Raw genomic sequence first — 16906 nt, 5'->3', positions numbered from 1 at the left:
CACCAATTAACAATTACATATACCATCTATGCCAATTTTTCACATCAACTAACAACTACAAAATCCTTCTGTAACTTGCAGTCACAGTCTAATACAACAGTTATAACAAGAATAGTAAAGAGTAACACAAAAAATATATAAATATATCACTCATCTTTATATTATTGTATTAAATAACACATTTCATAGAAACAATCAGATACAATATTACCATGAAATTACAGGTAACTTTGTTTATGATAACTGCATCACAGATAAAACCATAATAAATAACACAAGTAACAACATGACACTGTAACACAAGAAACAACATTACAGTGATATTACAAGTAACATAATGTTATGATAATCTAACACAGGAAAAATATTACAGTGGTATTACAGGTAATATAATGTTATGATATTCTAACACAGGAAACAACATTACAGTGGTGTTACAGGTAATATAATGTTATGATATTCTAACACAAGAAACAACATTATACTGGTATTACAGGTAATATAATGTTATGATAATCTAACACAGGAAACAACATTATAGTGGTATTACAGGTAATATAATGTTATTATATTCTAACACAGGAAACAACGTTATAGTGCTATTACAGGTAATATAATGTTACAATATTCTAAAACAGGAAACAACATTACAGTGGTATTACAGGTAACAATGTTATGATATTCTAACACAGGAAACAACATTATAGTGGTATTACAGGTAATATAAGGTTATGATATTCTAACACAGGAAACAACATTACAGTGGTATTACAGGTAACAATATAACCTTATATTACCTGTAATACCACTGTAATGTTGTTTCCTGTGTTAGAATATCATAACCTTCTATTACCTGTAATACCACTGTAATGTTGTTTCCTGTGTTAGAATATCATAACGATATTCTAACACAGGAAACAACATTATAGTGGTATTACAGGTAATATAAGGTTATGATATTCTAACACAGGAAACAACATTATAGTGGTATTACAGGTAATATAATGTTATGATATTATAACACAGGAAACAACATTATAGTGGTATTACAGGTAACAATGTTATGATAATCAAACATAAGAAGCAACATTATAGTGATATTACTGGTAGCGTATTATTCTGATAACTGTAACAACATTATAATTATATTAACAATAGTGTTATTTTAAGTGTACCCAGCACAGAGCTTCATTGTTTCTTACTTTTGATGAGAACCTGCAATGACCTGTTGTTTGGTCGTCCTTGTTCAGCAGTATAAGGAATGACAGTGGTTAGGTACTAAAAGAGAGAATAGAAATTATTATCTTAACATCTGAATTACTTACATATTACAAAGACTTTTACTAATTCCTAATGTTTGATACATTTGAATCTGTAAATTTTGTTAGAAATATTTTTTCCTCTCTGTTTTGGTTTAATCTTCGACGTCTGTATCAATTGTTACTAGTAGAAGACTGTAATTGTTGTTTTTTCTCTTGAATGGTATCTTATGCACACAGTGAGCTAAATGAGCAGGTGAGAAACCATCACAGCTCAGGTACAGTTGTTCATAATTATGAGCTATGCACAAGAAGTAAAACAATTAGTGAGCAGCACTTGCCACTTGAAGCAGCTATTCTTGATCAAACAACAGGAGTGATTGTCACTCTTACAATACACCCAAAGCTGAAAGCAGCTATTCTTGATCAAACAACAGGACTGACCGTCACTCTTATAACACACCCAAAGCTGAAAGCCACTTGAAGCAGCTATTCTTAATCAAACAACAGGACTGATTGTCACTCTTACAATACACCCAAAGCTGAAAGCCACTTGAAGCAGCTATTCTTAATCAAACAACAGGAGTGATTGTCACTCTTACAATACACCTTAAGCTGAAAGCCTCTTGAAGCAGCTATTCTTAATCAAACAACAGGAGTGATTGTCACTCTTACAATACACCCAAAGCTGAAAGCAGCTATTCTTGATCAAACAACAGGACTGATTGTCACTCTTACAACACACCCAAAGATGAAAGCAGCTATTCTTGATCAAACAACAGGACTGACCGTCACTCTTATAACACACCTTAAGCTGAAAGCCTCTTGAAGCAGCTATTCTTAATCAAACAACAGGACTGATTGTCACTCTTACAATACACCCAAAGCTGAAAGCCACTGACAGCAGCTATTCTTAATCAAACAACAGGACTGATTGTCACTCTTACAACACATCCAAAGCCAAAAGATTTAAGTAACTGCAACTATCCTTGTCAAAATTCTCACAACCACATTTAAATGCTAATGAGCTGAAGTGCTTAATTTTCTAATGGGAACAGCTGGTATATAAAGATGAAAAACTGTTGGTTGACATTAGTTTCGTAACTTGAAGATCAAATTTTGAATAAGGATAACTGATAATCAAAGTCAACAATTAAATGAAGGCTCTGTTCATATCATTCTTGTTACATTTGAATGAAGTGAAACAAAAATACTGAAACTGTTCCTAATGTTAAAAGTTTTAGTTTCACATTTTTTTATATAGAAGAATGAAATTTGGAACTGGAACAAAACAAACTCTGGAAAATAACTTTGCCTTAAAATGGTAATAAAATATCGACAATAAATTCGTGAGAGTAATGAGCAAGTAAAATTCTATGTATTAAATATTATACGGTACAAAAATACCCAAATTGTTGTATTAAAAATTTAGAATTTACAATCTCCATATTTCAAATTAACTTCATTGAAAAATTTATATTTATAGTTATCAGTTGTTTACTTGACTCATGAACTTCTCTTATAGTTATGAAAAAACAACTTGAACTTGTACTCTTTTGACCTTTCCAGAGTATAACAGAATAAAAAAGGGCCATAAAATGGAGGGTCAATGGGTTTGCATGGCTCAGATTTTGCTGAACTAATTCACCTGGAAATTGGTATTAACATATAAAGACCCATTTATAACAATAATCTAAATACAGACTTTTGAAAATTTGATCCCTTATATTAAGGTCAAAAGAGTTTTACGACTCTCATGACTAGTTTTGGTTCCACAGATACCAGAGCCCCCAAATACAAGGGTAAGGAAATCTCGGGAATCTGAAAGTTTACACGGAAGAAGCAGTTCAATATAGAGCATGCACATTTGTTTGCCAATTATTATTTTCTGTAAATACTTGGAGATAACTTAATACTAGTAGTAACAAGTTAGTATTTGTTAATGTTATTAAACCAGAACTTCAGTGGTTATATAAGTGTTACCAAGTACCTGTGAATGTTGCTTACTTTTGGTTCTGTGCCGGTACGACCTCTTTTTTTTTCCATGTAGTATTGACGTCTCTTGTTCTGAACCCCAAGCAAGAGTGAGATGAAAGTGTTCTTCAGCTCCTTCTCGAACTCTAACTCATCCCTCAAGGCTAGCTGACGTACCAGGGTTTCTGAATTATCTTTAATCAGGGTTTCCAATTGAAGTAAGACTTCACGAAGCTGTGATGTGTTGAGAGTTTTGAGCTCTAAAGGATGAAATGGTCAGTATGTGAGCTTCAAAACTTATTTTTAATGAGGATTGACCAGAAATAAAAGTTAGTACCTTTCAGCCAGTGAGAGGTAATGTCAACAACAACTTTTAGCAGCATCAACAATTTCTATGATAGCCAGTGTGCAACATAAAAGGACCATAGTGAGTGGTACTGGTTTCAAAGAACAGTGTAAGAGCTGTATGTAAAAGTTAGGATATCATCCCAACCCACGAAAAAAAAAAAGACACCTCACTTATTATCCTGCAATTCCATTCTTTTGGCCTTATCAAGAATTGTCTGCACATATAAGCACCACTACTAATCAAATGACATTTTAAGCATCCGTACACAAGTAAAACTCAGTGAATGATAAATTAAATGTATCAAATCTAACAGGTTCTATGTAAAGAACTAATATCTGGTTACTTAATTTTACTGATGTTCATTTGTTAATTGTGATTGGCCTACAAGGAATAAAATCCCACTTCTTTCTGATCACACCTCATAGCCATCTAGTGGCTCAGTAGTAAGCTAATAAGCTTATAATGCTAACATTTTGGGATTTGATATTCACAATGGCCAACTCATCACTAACTACAACTTTTACCCGTTGTTCTAACAATGTTAAGACGGCTTATCGACTTCTTGAGAAGAATTCTAAGAAGAAAGTAAACCTACAGACATCGGTCTTGTTTAACAAAATCTGCCTACAATAGGAACAGTAAATATAATCCAATGGATAACTTCCTCATAGCCTCCTAGTGGTTCAGTGGTAAGCTAAAGAGCTTATAATGCTAACATTTTGGATTTGATATCCACAATAGGAACAGTAAATATAATCCAATGGATAACTTCCTCATAGCCTCCTAGTGGTTCAGTGGTAAGCTAAAGAGCTTATAATGCTAAAATTTTTGGATTTCATACTCACAGTAGGAACAGTAAATATAATCCAATGGGTAACTGTTTTTCAATATCCCCAAATATGATCAAAAACAGAAGAAAAATGTTCAGTTGATCTTGTACACAGAAAAAGAGAGAGAGAGAGGTACACAGACAGAACACACAGCAGTGAACATTCATTCTGCCTCAGCCAGAGGAAGGTAAGAAACAAACATACTTCGTGTAATCAAGTACTTAGAACTTAAAGAACAAATTCCCAACAACTGAAACTTGTATAAATATTTATTTTAGAAATTATATATTAGAAAGTCACAATTCAATGAGCTCCAGTAAAAAATCATAAAATTAAACTGTTTACAATGCCTAGAGGGGAAAGAGTTATTTTGAGTCTGGATTTCTAAGCACCTTTGTGAAACAGTGTTAAAATATATGGTTTGTGATAATTAATTAATTTTTCTGAGATAATTATGATAATAAGAATAGAGTTACTTATTCTTTAGCTTATTTTCCACAAAGATTAATTACATTAGAGTAGAAGATATCGTTTCAACTTTACAATATTCGTAAAATAGGTTACAAGCAGAATAATGTTGGATATACAACGGGAAAAAATGAAAAGTCAAAGTACTGAGTCAATATTTTTGAAGGTGTTTAATAAAGCTTGAAGAACAGAATAAAGTGAGTTAATACTAAACAAATAATCCATTCCTTACTTCCATCATATATTAGAGAAGAAATGGCAGCTTTGGGGCTATCTTTAGGCTCTTCTGGGGATATATCAGACAATGTTCCTTCTGTAACGGGACTCTCCTGTTGCTAAAAATACACAAGCACAATAGCTGTCTCAAAAAATCCCAACAATATTTAATGTACAGGTACTTCAATATGATTAAAACAGAAACAAACGTGTTTTCACTACATTATTTCAACTGATGTTTGGAACTTCAATAAACAGGCATATGTTTTCTCATAAGTATCACTTAAAAGAAGTGTTAAAACTGAAGTTTGGAACTTCAATAAACAGGCATATGTTTTCTCATAAGTATCACTTAAAAGAAGTGTTAATGTTATTTAACACGAAGCATCATCAAGCCAGGAAAACTAAGCACATGTGAAATAACAGCACCTTTAAGGGTTAATTAAGTGTTAATAAACCATTAGTACAAAGTATAAAATTCATGCCCGTTATTGACCGAAACCTTCCTCATTCAATAAACAATATCTTAAAAATAATTACATTTCATATAAAAGCTAGCTAAATACTACAGAAGGTTAAATATGAAGAATGTTCACCAGACTCATCTATTAATTCTGTGAAACACCAGCACAAATTTATGGTTATATCACTGAAGGAGGACATTAAGAAACAACACAAAATAACAGATCTGGAAACTAACAAAAACATTAATAACAAAGAAAGAAAATTAGTATACAGGGACATAGGCAGAAATCTATAAATGTGTGTGTGTGGTAGGGGGGGGGGGGGAGTACTACTTTTGTAAGAACAAGGAAATGAATGACAAAGCAATACTGGGGCTCCAGGATCATGTCCCCTCCAAAAGAATTTGTAATTTTCAATGAAAAATGTTGCATTTTGATGAAATCTGAGTTTGCTTTTAAATGTTTTAAATATATTCTATACATCTATTGGTACAACCTAAGGTATGCAATGCACCCCTACATTGGTATTGTGGTCACATGACCTACATGTATTGAAAATATTTGTCTGTCTCGATGTATTTTAAGTTTTCTTGGATGGGGAGGGGGGGGTGAGATCAAAGATCTAAATGGCCATCTGTCCTCATGCTTTTTGTTCTGTTCTTACTTCTAATTTGCTTAATGTTTGAAATATTTAAATTTTAGAATTTCAAAATCTCACCCCCTAGTCACTTTTAATAAACCTTGAAAATGTTTTTATTTTCTAACGTACTGTTATCCAAAAACAACAACAACAACATGGTTTACACATGCCAAGCTTATGTTATTTATATTTATAAATATATGTTTTAAGTAACAAACCTGCATGATTTCATCTATTACTGTTATTTCTTATCCATAAACAACAACAACATGGTTTACACATGCCAAGCTTATGTTATTTGTGTCTATAAATATATGTTTTAAGTAACAAACCTGCATGATTTCATCTATTACTGTTATCTCTTATCCATAAACAACAACAACATGGTTTACACATGCCAAGCTTATGTTATTTATGTCTATAAATATATGTTTTAAGTAACAAACCTGCATGATTTCATCTATTTCTTCTATGACTTGATCTGCTGTAACAATAGGCTCCTGTTGCATGGAGTTTAGAATCAGGGAGTGCATGTCCAAGTTTTTGGCTAATTCTTCGTCTTCAGAAACATCAAGTTCATTCTCAAACTTGTTATCCTAAAACAACAAACACTTATAATAAACTATCATATCATATAAAACACAATAAAAAGTATGTAAGTGAAGCCTTAAAATATCTCTGTGCTCGTTTATTCTGCAATATTTGAAGATTGAAAAAGATGGCTGGATAAGTAAATAATACTGGTAGTTTTTTTATTATTATACTTACACTTGGTTTTACTTATTCTTTTTTTTTAGGTTTTAAGATTAATATTTTTATGTCGTATTTCTAAGTGTTTTTACTCGTTATTCTCGTTGAATATAGTCATCTTCTATTTACATATTTTCACTCTGTTGTGGTTTAAGTTTCTGTTTTTAATACACCAGATTTACTTACTCTTTTTCTGGTTCAGGTTGAGAATATTGGATTTACTTAACTTCTTATTTTACTTACTTTCTTGTGGTTCAGATTGAGAGTAATGTTTTTACTTCTTATTCTACTTATTTCCTGTCATTCACTTTCAGAGTAATTTCTATTAACTTCTGATCTTATACTTACTTTTCTTTGGCTCAGGATGAGATGATCATTTACATTTTTTGAAATAAAATTAATTTAAAACAGGTACTTACATCTGAAATAATGAAAGCCTTTCCTTATTGAGTTTAAACTCATGTTGACTCAGACTTACTGAATGTCCTTTATGCATTGCAGTGAATATGCTATTTAATATTCTTATCCACTCTCCCGCCTTCCATATGACTTATTGCATAAGCATAATGAAACCTTAAGATACACAAGATCTGCTATCCAATCAAAATTTAAATTTTATTGAAAGTTTCACCATGATGAAAATTTGGTTGTGGAGATCCAGGAAGGAAGATAAGTACTTGTTTGAAACTCATTTAATTATAACAATGTAAAATTCTAATCAGGTATTTACTTTTGAAATATTGAAAGCCAGAATATCCACACTGTAAATGAGGTGTGAACTGGTGAACATGAAACAGAGAAGTATAAAACTACAAGTTACGGGGTAGGAAGATAATCCAGACTACAAGAAATATGTAGCCAAGCAGTCAGAGTAGAATCCAGAACCTTAAAATAATTTGAGCCAAGCAATCTCATAAAAAGACTGGACCTAAAGGGCACTCGGATAAGAGACATTCTTCTTTACATATTACACCCTTTAATTCAGACGAAGGTGTCATATTGAACCTGTGGGCCACAGATGATGGCATAGACAGGTAGGAGGAATACTGTATACTCAAGAGTAGCTTAGACATATATTATGAAAGGACGTATTCCAGAAGTACAACACCTTTTCATCCATATTGAAAATAGCCATTGAGTCGCACAATTAGCCAAATTAGTAGGTGTTCGAGGAGACATGAAGAAAGACCCAAACAGTCCACAAGGATTTCCTGTAATGGTATCATCAAAACATAAAGAAAGAAAGAAAGAAATAAGAATAAAAACCATAAATGATCCCCATCTTTATTGGAGCTAAAACATCTTGTTATACTTCTAGTCCCATTTTCGATATCTCCAATGTCGAGCAAGAATATGCAGGACACGGAAAGAAAGTTACCTAGTGAGGCCTCATCCATCACTAAATGGCACCTTCTGCACACTTCCAAAGGACAACACCCTCTCATGGAACATCAGTAATAGATGGTGAAATTTTTATCCAAGACAAATGCAGAGTTATATGTGATGTGTGAAAGTTGCAATTAGACAAATCCGTACATCGAGTTTCACACGAGTAGAAACCATGTTTTTTGTTGTTTTTTTTATATACAAGTTAACATTTTCCTAAACTGAAAATATACTTCCAATAACACTTACCTCCACTGACACAATAGCTATTTCTCGATCTCCAGGGTTTCCACTCTTTCCCATCTAAGCATTGAAAATGCTTGCTCCAGCCTTTCATACCCCACTCGAATACCCTAAGCAAATTCTAATTTTTCAAAGTTCTCCACCAACTTCAATGCACCCTCTATCTACATACTGTATAAAAGCACCTCATTCAGATAATATAATCACTTGCCATCCTTTCTGCCAACAAGAAAGGAGTAGAGTCAAATGCAAAAGGAAAGACCCCAAAACCTCATAACCCAAATAACCAACTGGAGAAAAGGGGCTAGAGGTGGCTGATTAAAATGATTCTCTGTTGAGGCCAACCTAATAAAAGAAGGAGCTGGAAAAAGGGAGTCTAAGTTCTCCCCAGCCAGTCCAGGTCATTTGCAAAAGCTGCCTCAGAACCCCCCTGGAGAGACACCCTTGGTCCACATATATGTTTCCATCTCGCAACAAATCATATCATGGACAGCCTCGACTCAGAGTGACCTCTCCCTTGGACGTTGACAAACATCAGATAACAGAGGTAGAAGAGAAGAGGTCTGGATGGCCTCCGTAGTATAAACATTAACTCAGAAATTCATACCCATCGGTTCGTTTTTTGTTTTTTATTAAAGTAATTTATAAATATAAACAAAGATATAACTATAGGAACAGATACTACGTTCAAAGTCGCAACATAAATTGTGAATAATCACAACACTCCTGTTTATAGAAACCCGTGCCAAATGTTTTGTGGAGAAAAGTGATTACATTATTTGAATAAGATACTTATATACAGTACCTAGATAGAGGGTGCATTGAATTTAGTGGAGAATTTTGGAAATTAGAATTCCCCAAGGGCCTTTGAGTTGGGTATAAAAGACTGGAGCAAGTGTTTTTAATGCTTAAATGGGCAAAGAGTGGAAACCCTGGAGATCAAGGAATAGCTATAGTGGCACTGGAGGTAAGTATTGGAATAAAATAATTTCAAAACCTCAGACATCTTTAGAATTGTGAATACAGCAGTATACAAATACTTGGGTTACCTAGGACAAACACAGTAGTTAAAGAACATGTGAGAGTCCTGATTGGACAAATTGATATAAATACAGATTCTTGAAACATGTATTGTTCATTTTGAAGTCAAAATTACTCAAGAATTTCATACACCTGGAAATAATTTAACAATAAGTGCTAGGCAGAATATACAAAAACTTACCAGATCCAGATTCTACCAAGCTCAGGAGGCAACTGGAATCCTAAAACTAAAGATACAGAAATTTAGTGAAGGTAAAATATTAAAAAGCTATGCAGATTCATCCCCATGCCAGCCTGTGAGATGTACACTTTTGGGTAGGGAGGCCAGGGGGGTCAAAGACATCACCAAATTATGAACTAAAATAAATATAACCTGAAACTAATTCTTAAGGCGGTCTGGAACAACATGACAAACAAGATGGATCAGCTACACAAATAAATTTGTTAAAGTCAATGAATCAAGACCTGTGGAATGAGAACCATAAGATATGCCGATTCTCTTCTTGCATATATAGAAACAGACTTCTGACCAGACATAGAAATATTCATCAAAAGAAGAATCAAGGTCAGTCAGAATAGATAACACAATAATAGGAAAACAGCAGTGAATATGTCTCGCACAAGTCTCTGGTAGGAAAACTCAATCAGGATATAAGAACACAGCTCTCCTTGAAAAAAGAAAACAATATAAGAAGCATGAATGTCAAAAATGTCTGATCATTACATCCAGGAAGCGAGTAACAAAAGAAAATACATCTTCAGGGAAAGACAGTAAAGAGAATAAGTTGCAAAGGGTTCAGAAAGAGAAGCCAGTCATATCTCAGTACTCATGGAAGAGGTAACTAAAAAGTTTGAAAAAGGACCTGAAAAAAAGAAAAAAATTGGGGCTAAAAGAGGCACATGACTGCTGTGGCAACTGAATATGGGATGAGAGTACTGAGTTGGTGTTTTTAAAGATGTTTACTAAAGCTTCGAAAACAGAATAAAATGAGCCTTAATACCAAACACATATTAAAAAAGAAATGGCAGTTTTGGGTCTATCTTTAGGTTTGTTTGGAAATGTATTAGACTCTCCTGTTACTAAGAATGCACAAGCAAAGTTTGAAAACCATCAGGGAATGAATAAGAATAAAACTAGAATGTCTGTTCAGATAATAGTCTATTATTGTGTTGATAAGTAACAACACGTAATTTCTCCATGCTAGATGCAGTAATGGTGGAAGGCTATACTCTGGTCATGACTGAATCAGACTGGCACAGTACACATGTAAGGTGGGAGTTTCATTCAAGTGTTTGCGTGTGCACAAAATATTTGGCAGTGGTGTGAGGTAACAGTTCATTGGTCTGACGAGAGGTGAGTAGCATTTCTAAATTCTAATTTTACTTATTTTCTTGTGGTTCAGGTTGAGATTATTTTAACTAACTTTTGATTTTACTTACTTTCTTGTTGTTCAGGTTGAAAATGGGAAGTTGAATCTTCCGAGCATATGACTTAGACCAATCGATTGGAAGAATATTTCCAAAATTCCCTGTGATAGTCCACCACATTCTGTAAATAGAAAGCAAAATTGTTAAATAAAGAGAGCGATTTACTTTGAAGTGAGATACAATACTTGAAAACCTGTTATCAAAACAGAGCCATTTACAATTTCATATTTTTTTGTGTTTCTACATAAAGGTGTTTGTACAGCATGAACCACTACTGATGTGTCAGCTGGAACAGGTAACTGTACCATGCAGGTTGGAGTCATGAATGCTGATAAGTGTGAGAAACTGAATTTTTCTGAGGTTTTCTGTATGGGGATTTAATAATTACCTATACTGAAAGACTGATAAGTGATCTTGCATACATATGTATATCAACTAAGACTAACATTTGTTAACCAGGTGTTCAGGTTGTAAATGAAGGTGCTATTTTTTTAATGTGTTTATAAATAGATAAAGATTAGCAAGATCAAACCAGATGAAATATAACCCAGAAGAGCTAAGTTCCTTAAGGAATAGAGCTGGATGAATTAATCAATTACCTATGAGCCATAATGATATTGATTAGTGTCTTGTAAGCTAATCAATTAATGGAATTAGCTTTTCTGATTATTAGTTTTTGATTATTACAACAACTGAATAATCAAAGTTATGATTAAATCAACTGTCAAGAAAATAATCAACTAATCAAAATCAGGGTTTCTGATTATTTACTGTTTTCAATTATTCAAACTGTCCAAGTAACCAAAATATTGCCATTACATTTGTTTTTTTTTGTTAAGTACAAAGTTACATAATTGGTTGGGGGGGGGGGAGGAATGCCTAGTGAATTGATGGTCTCAGGTTCAATTCCCCTTGCCACTGAGCTTGCTCTCCCTGTTTTTGTTATTGCACAGCTACTAAAGCTATCTGCCACAGTCACTAATTTGTAACTGCTGACTATAAGGAAGGCAACTGGCTGGCAGCACCATCTCCCTGGCTATTATATGGTTAAATAGTGTAAATTTACTGTTCTTTTACATTGTGTTATGTTTGTAATTCAAGCATCTAGTGGAGGGTCCAGGGGTCCAAACTTCATCACCCATTTTTTTTCTTCAGAAATTAATAAATACATTATTTAATGTTGTATAAGTATGCACAGAACTGGTGGTCTGGACCCCCTTCCAATTTTTTAGAAATTAATAAAAAACACTTCCAGATGTCCTTACATTACCATATAGTAACAAAAAGAAAGACTGGATGTCAATGTTTTAATTTGATTGGGCTGTTAATTACCATATAATATTTTTTGAGGTCAACACAACTGGAGTCTACAGTCAAGATCTCAGTAATTAACTGACTATTTCTAAGCTAATATAACAATACTAGCCTTGTTCGACCCATAAAAAAAAGAAGATGGGTTTGAGTTTTATATAAAGAAAACAAAACAGATGGCCCTCACCCTTCCTTTAGCAATCTTTGTTTACCAAACTTTCCCTTCATTATAAAAGTAAAAAAAAAACATATTAAGAAAATAAAACCAATTTTCAAAAAATCAGTAAGAATGGTGCAAACTTAAATTAAAAACAACTTATAATATGAGTGTCAAGCACACACACGACAACTGCCTTTATATATGTTAGATTTGAACGAGCATTAAAATAGTAGTATCATGCCAAAGTTCACAACTTTTACATAAATTTATGAAAATCATAAAGTGGTTTTATTTATTTTTACTTTTCAGTTGATTCTCCACATTACGAAAGGCATTCTAGAAGAAATTAAAAAACGTTTTTCAGCATTTTATTTATTGCTGCATAATACAATATTATTAGTTTCATTTTTTCTTTTCATGTTGTTACAAAGTATGAAAATTTTTATTAAACCAAAATGCATGTTTTAAAGATGCAACATTTTCATTATTCAAATGCAAAAAGATGAAGCATCCACAACCAATAGGCCTAAGGTTTATGATTAAAAATTATCACAAAGTTTAAACCTAAAATTTAATTTCAAGTACCATCATTAGTTAAGACTAATGGTGATACCTTTGGGAGAAAGAAAGAACAAAGAATATTCTACCCAAAAAAGTAACAAAAAAACTGGAAAACTTCACAATACCCTAATAACAATCTACAAATTATGGTCACTAGCCTTATAACTTGTTTGTTTTTAAAACTCACCAAACTATGTATGTATGTCAAACTATGTATGTGCATAAATGAAAACACAAAACGATGTAGAAATGTGGAATTCAAGCCAGCTCTCATGAATGTTCAAAATATTATATTCATTCTTAAAACATTATGAGGTAAAGTTCTTGTTGTTAAGTGACACATAGCATTACCAAAAGACAAATGGCTTTTATATATATTAGATGAACATCAGTTAAATATTGCCATGAAAACTCTTCTTTCCTTGGCCTTTTCTAAACACACTAACAATGTGTCTAGACTTTTTAACCATTCAAATTTAACTATACAAGCAAGTTAATAGTACCCCTTAATACTTGTATAGTTAAATTTGAATAGTGTATTAAGGGGTACTATTAAATTGCTTGTATAGTTAAATTTGAAGTTTAAAATGGAGGATGAGATCCTGTACTTATTTGGGGAGATTTGTGTACAACATAACTAAAGGGATTCCGTTCTGAAGTTTAAAACGAAGTTTTAAAGTGGATATTGTTCCTGCAAATGACACGTGAGATTAATCTGTAGAATGGACTACCAAAGAAAATGTTATAAACTGTTACCTGGAGTTCTTTCAAAACTCCTTCCTCGTAGATGAGTTTAGATAGAAATATCAATAGCATGTTTGAGAGATGTGCGGTTAACTTCATTGGATTAATTGGCCACCTATTGTTAATATGTTTCCTTTGCATTAAGTGATACTTAAGTAATTATTGTGCTAAGCTGATCTCAGAATCTTTGTTTAAATAAAACATTACTAGAAACATAAAATTTGATTTCAGATAATGTAAGACTTTTAATTGAAAACTATATTAAAAAAAAGTTATTTTTTGGATCACTGTATAAAACCTCTTTCTGTTTTACTATTACAACCTGGATTGACATAATGAAAACCTTAAGAGAGTACTTCTTTCATATAATTTCATCTATATACAACAGAAACATTTCCTATACATAACAGTGTGATCTAAGTATTAAAACACTATATGAAATGCTTTTAAGGTATTATTTCTGTATGCCAAAAATAACAAACAGAACATAATAGCCTTGAACATTTCACTATATGTCCTGAAGGGAGTTTCCTACTTCTGCCCTGTATAAAAACGGTAGCTGTTGTATGTGGATGCACATACATGTACATGTGTGTCTTTCTATGACTCATTTACTTAACTGATAACCATGTTAGTACACCAGGAAATTACTCTCATCCCCACTTCCTTCAATTACCTATTCTGGCAACTGTAATAAAGTGCTTGCCAAATGGAAGCCCAGTTAAAATGTATATGCAATAATAACGGAGCTCATCAAGAGAGAGATAAAGAGAATACAGAAAAAAAAAGCATCACAATACAAAATTAGCTTCTTAGAAGAACAGGGTTCAATTGGAACATTCGTATTCCTTCTACTCATGCAAAAACACATGAAATTGAGTTAAAATTCAAACCCACATGTGTTTTTCAAGTATTATAGAAACTAATTTTTTGTTCTGTTTGTTTAGTCATGGAAACCAATTATTCCCGATATTGAATAGCACCACCTAAAACTTAACTTTATACTTTAACATGTAGACAATTCCCATACAAACTTGCCTGATGTACTACAACTAAAACACCATCTGTTAATAACATTACAGTTGTTTTATACAGTGGGAAACTTTTCTATGACTTACATTACATTACAAATATTTCTATGCTGAATAACTGAATATTACACAGAATGAAATGATTGAAATAAACATGGTTGTAACATAACACTAACAAAAAATTATAATGAAACAAATTGAACATTATAAATCAACTAATATAATAAAGACAGATAAAAGTCATTTAATCTGTCTTGTACATACTTTCAACTTGTTATTTTTTACAAAGACAAAGATGCTGCTTACATATCCTACTCTTTGCTGGTTTAAATGTACTCTTCTAGATAAAATATGCTTGGTAATTTATTTATTCATAGACATATTGATTATAAGTCAAAAGAAGTAATTATCTCTTTATACAAATCACATAAAATATTGTGTATAGTTTTGGTTTACTTAACTAAAAAAAGACTTGACTCTGTGGAAATGATTCAGAGAAGGGCTACTAGGAGAATGTGGGGATGAAAAGGTTATCTTACATGGCCAGGCTAAGAACACTTATTTTCTCTTGAGGTAAGAGGTGATTTTATGTTACTTTATAATATCCAGGATAAAGGCTTTTTACATCTTTGTGCTTTATTCTAAGATCAGATGATAAGAGGAGAAAAGTTCTACAGATTTGAAAAAGATAAACCAAGCTGTAATTAAGATCTTACTAGTGTTTAAGAGAGAAAACAATGATTTCCTAAGATATAAAGTGTGGGTATAAAATTTTTATTTTTAATTTTCCTCAGGAGTGGGTGCACAAGGACAGCCTTGAAGGGCCAAATGTCCCACTGTTTTTCTCCACATGTTGTGTCACTAAAATATATACAAATAAGATGAACTTATATTCAAGTCATAAAAATAACTCTTTCCCAGATTTCATAACCTTAGTGAGTGTATGCATATAACAACTTAGCTGAGTGATTACATACCAACCAGTTAGTCTTACTTCAGAGGACAAGAAATTAGTAAACTGGAGCACATAATAAATGAAATTCTACAAGAATATTTGCACAAAACAATTTTATTTAAACCTGATGTTTCATTTATGCCTTTATAATGAATTACAGCATCACATACAAATAGAAACTATTTATATTTGTATGTGATGTTGTAACCCTTGAGAAAAGCATAAGCCAAAACATAGGGTTTGAATAAAATCGTTTTTCTCTGAAGTGTGTTAGTAATTGGTTTTTCTAAAAATGGTTTCAATCCTCCAGCCTGCTCAACAAAGTTTAAAAACTGATACATTTAAACAAGTTTCTTATTATCACAGATTGTCAACATGGTTTTACAAAGGTCAAACCTTACAAATTTGTTAGCTTTCTATAAAATGCTACATTCAATATGGATAAAGATAATACAGATAAAGGATAAAGGGCAACAGAAGAAACTTACGATTCTATCTGTTGGGACAAAAGATAAGCTTAGTTAGTGGACTGAGAGTTGGATGGGTGGTAGAAGGTTTTATTAATGGGATGAAGTACATAGTGAATGAAAGTTACAGCCTCAGGGTTCTGTGCTATTTCAAATTTTCAATAATAACATTGATAAAGGAACATCTGGTAAATTGGTTATATTTGTAAATAATATTAACATTAATGGGTATTTCAAAATTTACTGAATACGATGTTGTTTTGCAAAGAGGTATGTACTATTCAGTGGACTGAGCTAATACATAGCATACGTTTTTAATCATAATAAATATAAGGTTATATAATTTAACTGATTATCACAAGCAATTATTCTTATAGTCTTGCTAAGGAAACTCAAGGAAACATTGATACAGAAAAAAGTCTCTAAAGCCTTCTAGAGGATGTATATTAGTTGTTGTACTAGTTGATTAGCTATCTATAAACTCAGTTACACCAAGCTGTTGTACTAGTTGATTAGCTATCTATAAACTCAGTTACACCAAGCTGTTGTACTAGTTGATTACCTATATACAAACTCTGTTACACCAAGCTGTTGTACTAGTTGATTACCTATGTACAAACTGTTAAACC

General features: G+C 32.4%; 1 protein-coding gene across 1 annotated transcript; it reads right to left on the bottom strand.

The window, feature by feature from the left end:
- Positions 1-1173: 1173 nt before the first annotated feature.
- Positions 1174-11168, bottom strand: LOC106476337 (fasciculation and elongation protein zeta-2-like). Its single transcript, XM_013936996.2, has 5 exons — positions 11061-11168; positions 6647-6796; positions 5113-5215; positions 3267-3493; positions 1174-1278 (listed from the first exon to the last, which is right to left on the bottom strand). Exons 1-5 carry the CDS (start codon positions 11166-11168, stop codon positions 1189-1191), a joined length of 678 nt encoding a protein of 225 aa, XP_013792450.2. The 3' UTR covers positions 1174-1188.
- Between the last annotated feature and the right edge of the window lie 5738 nt (positions 11169-16906).

This window comes from Limulus polyphemus, unplaced genomic scaffold, assembly GCF_000517525.1.
Source record: "Limulus polyphemus unplaced genomic scaffold, Limulus_polyphemus-2.1.2 Scaffold10320, whole genome shotgun sequence".
Lineage (NCBI taxonomy): Eukaryota > Metazoa > Arthropoda > Merostomata > Xiphosura > Limulidae > Limulus > Limulus polyphemus.
This window is presented reverse-complemented; position numbering and strand designations above follow the sequence as displayed.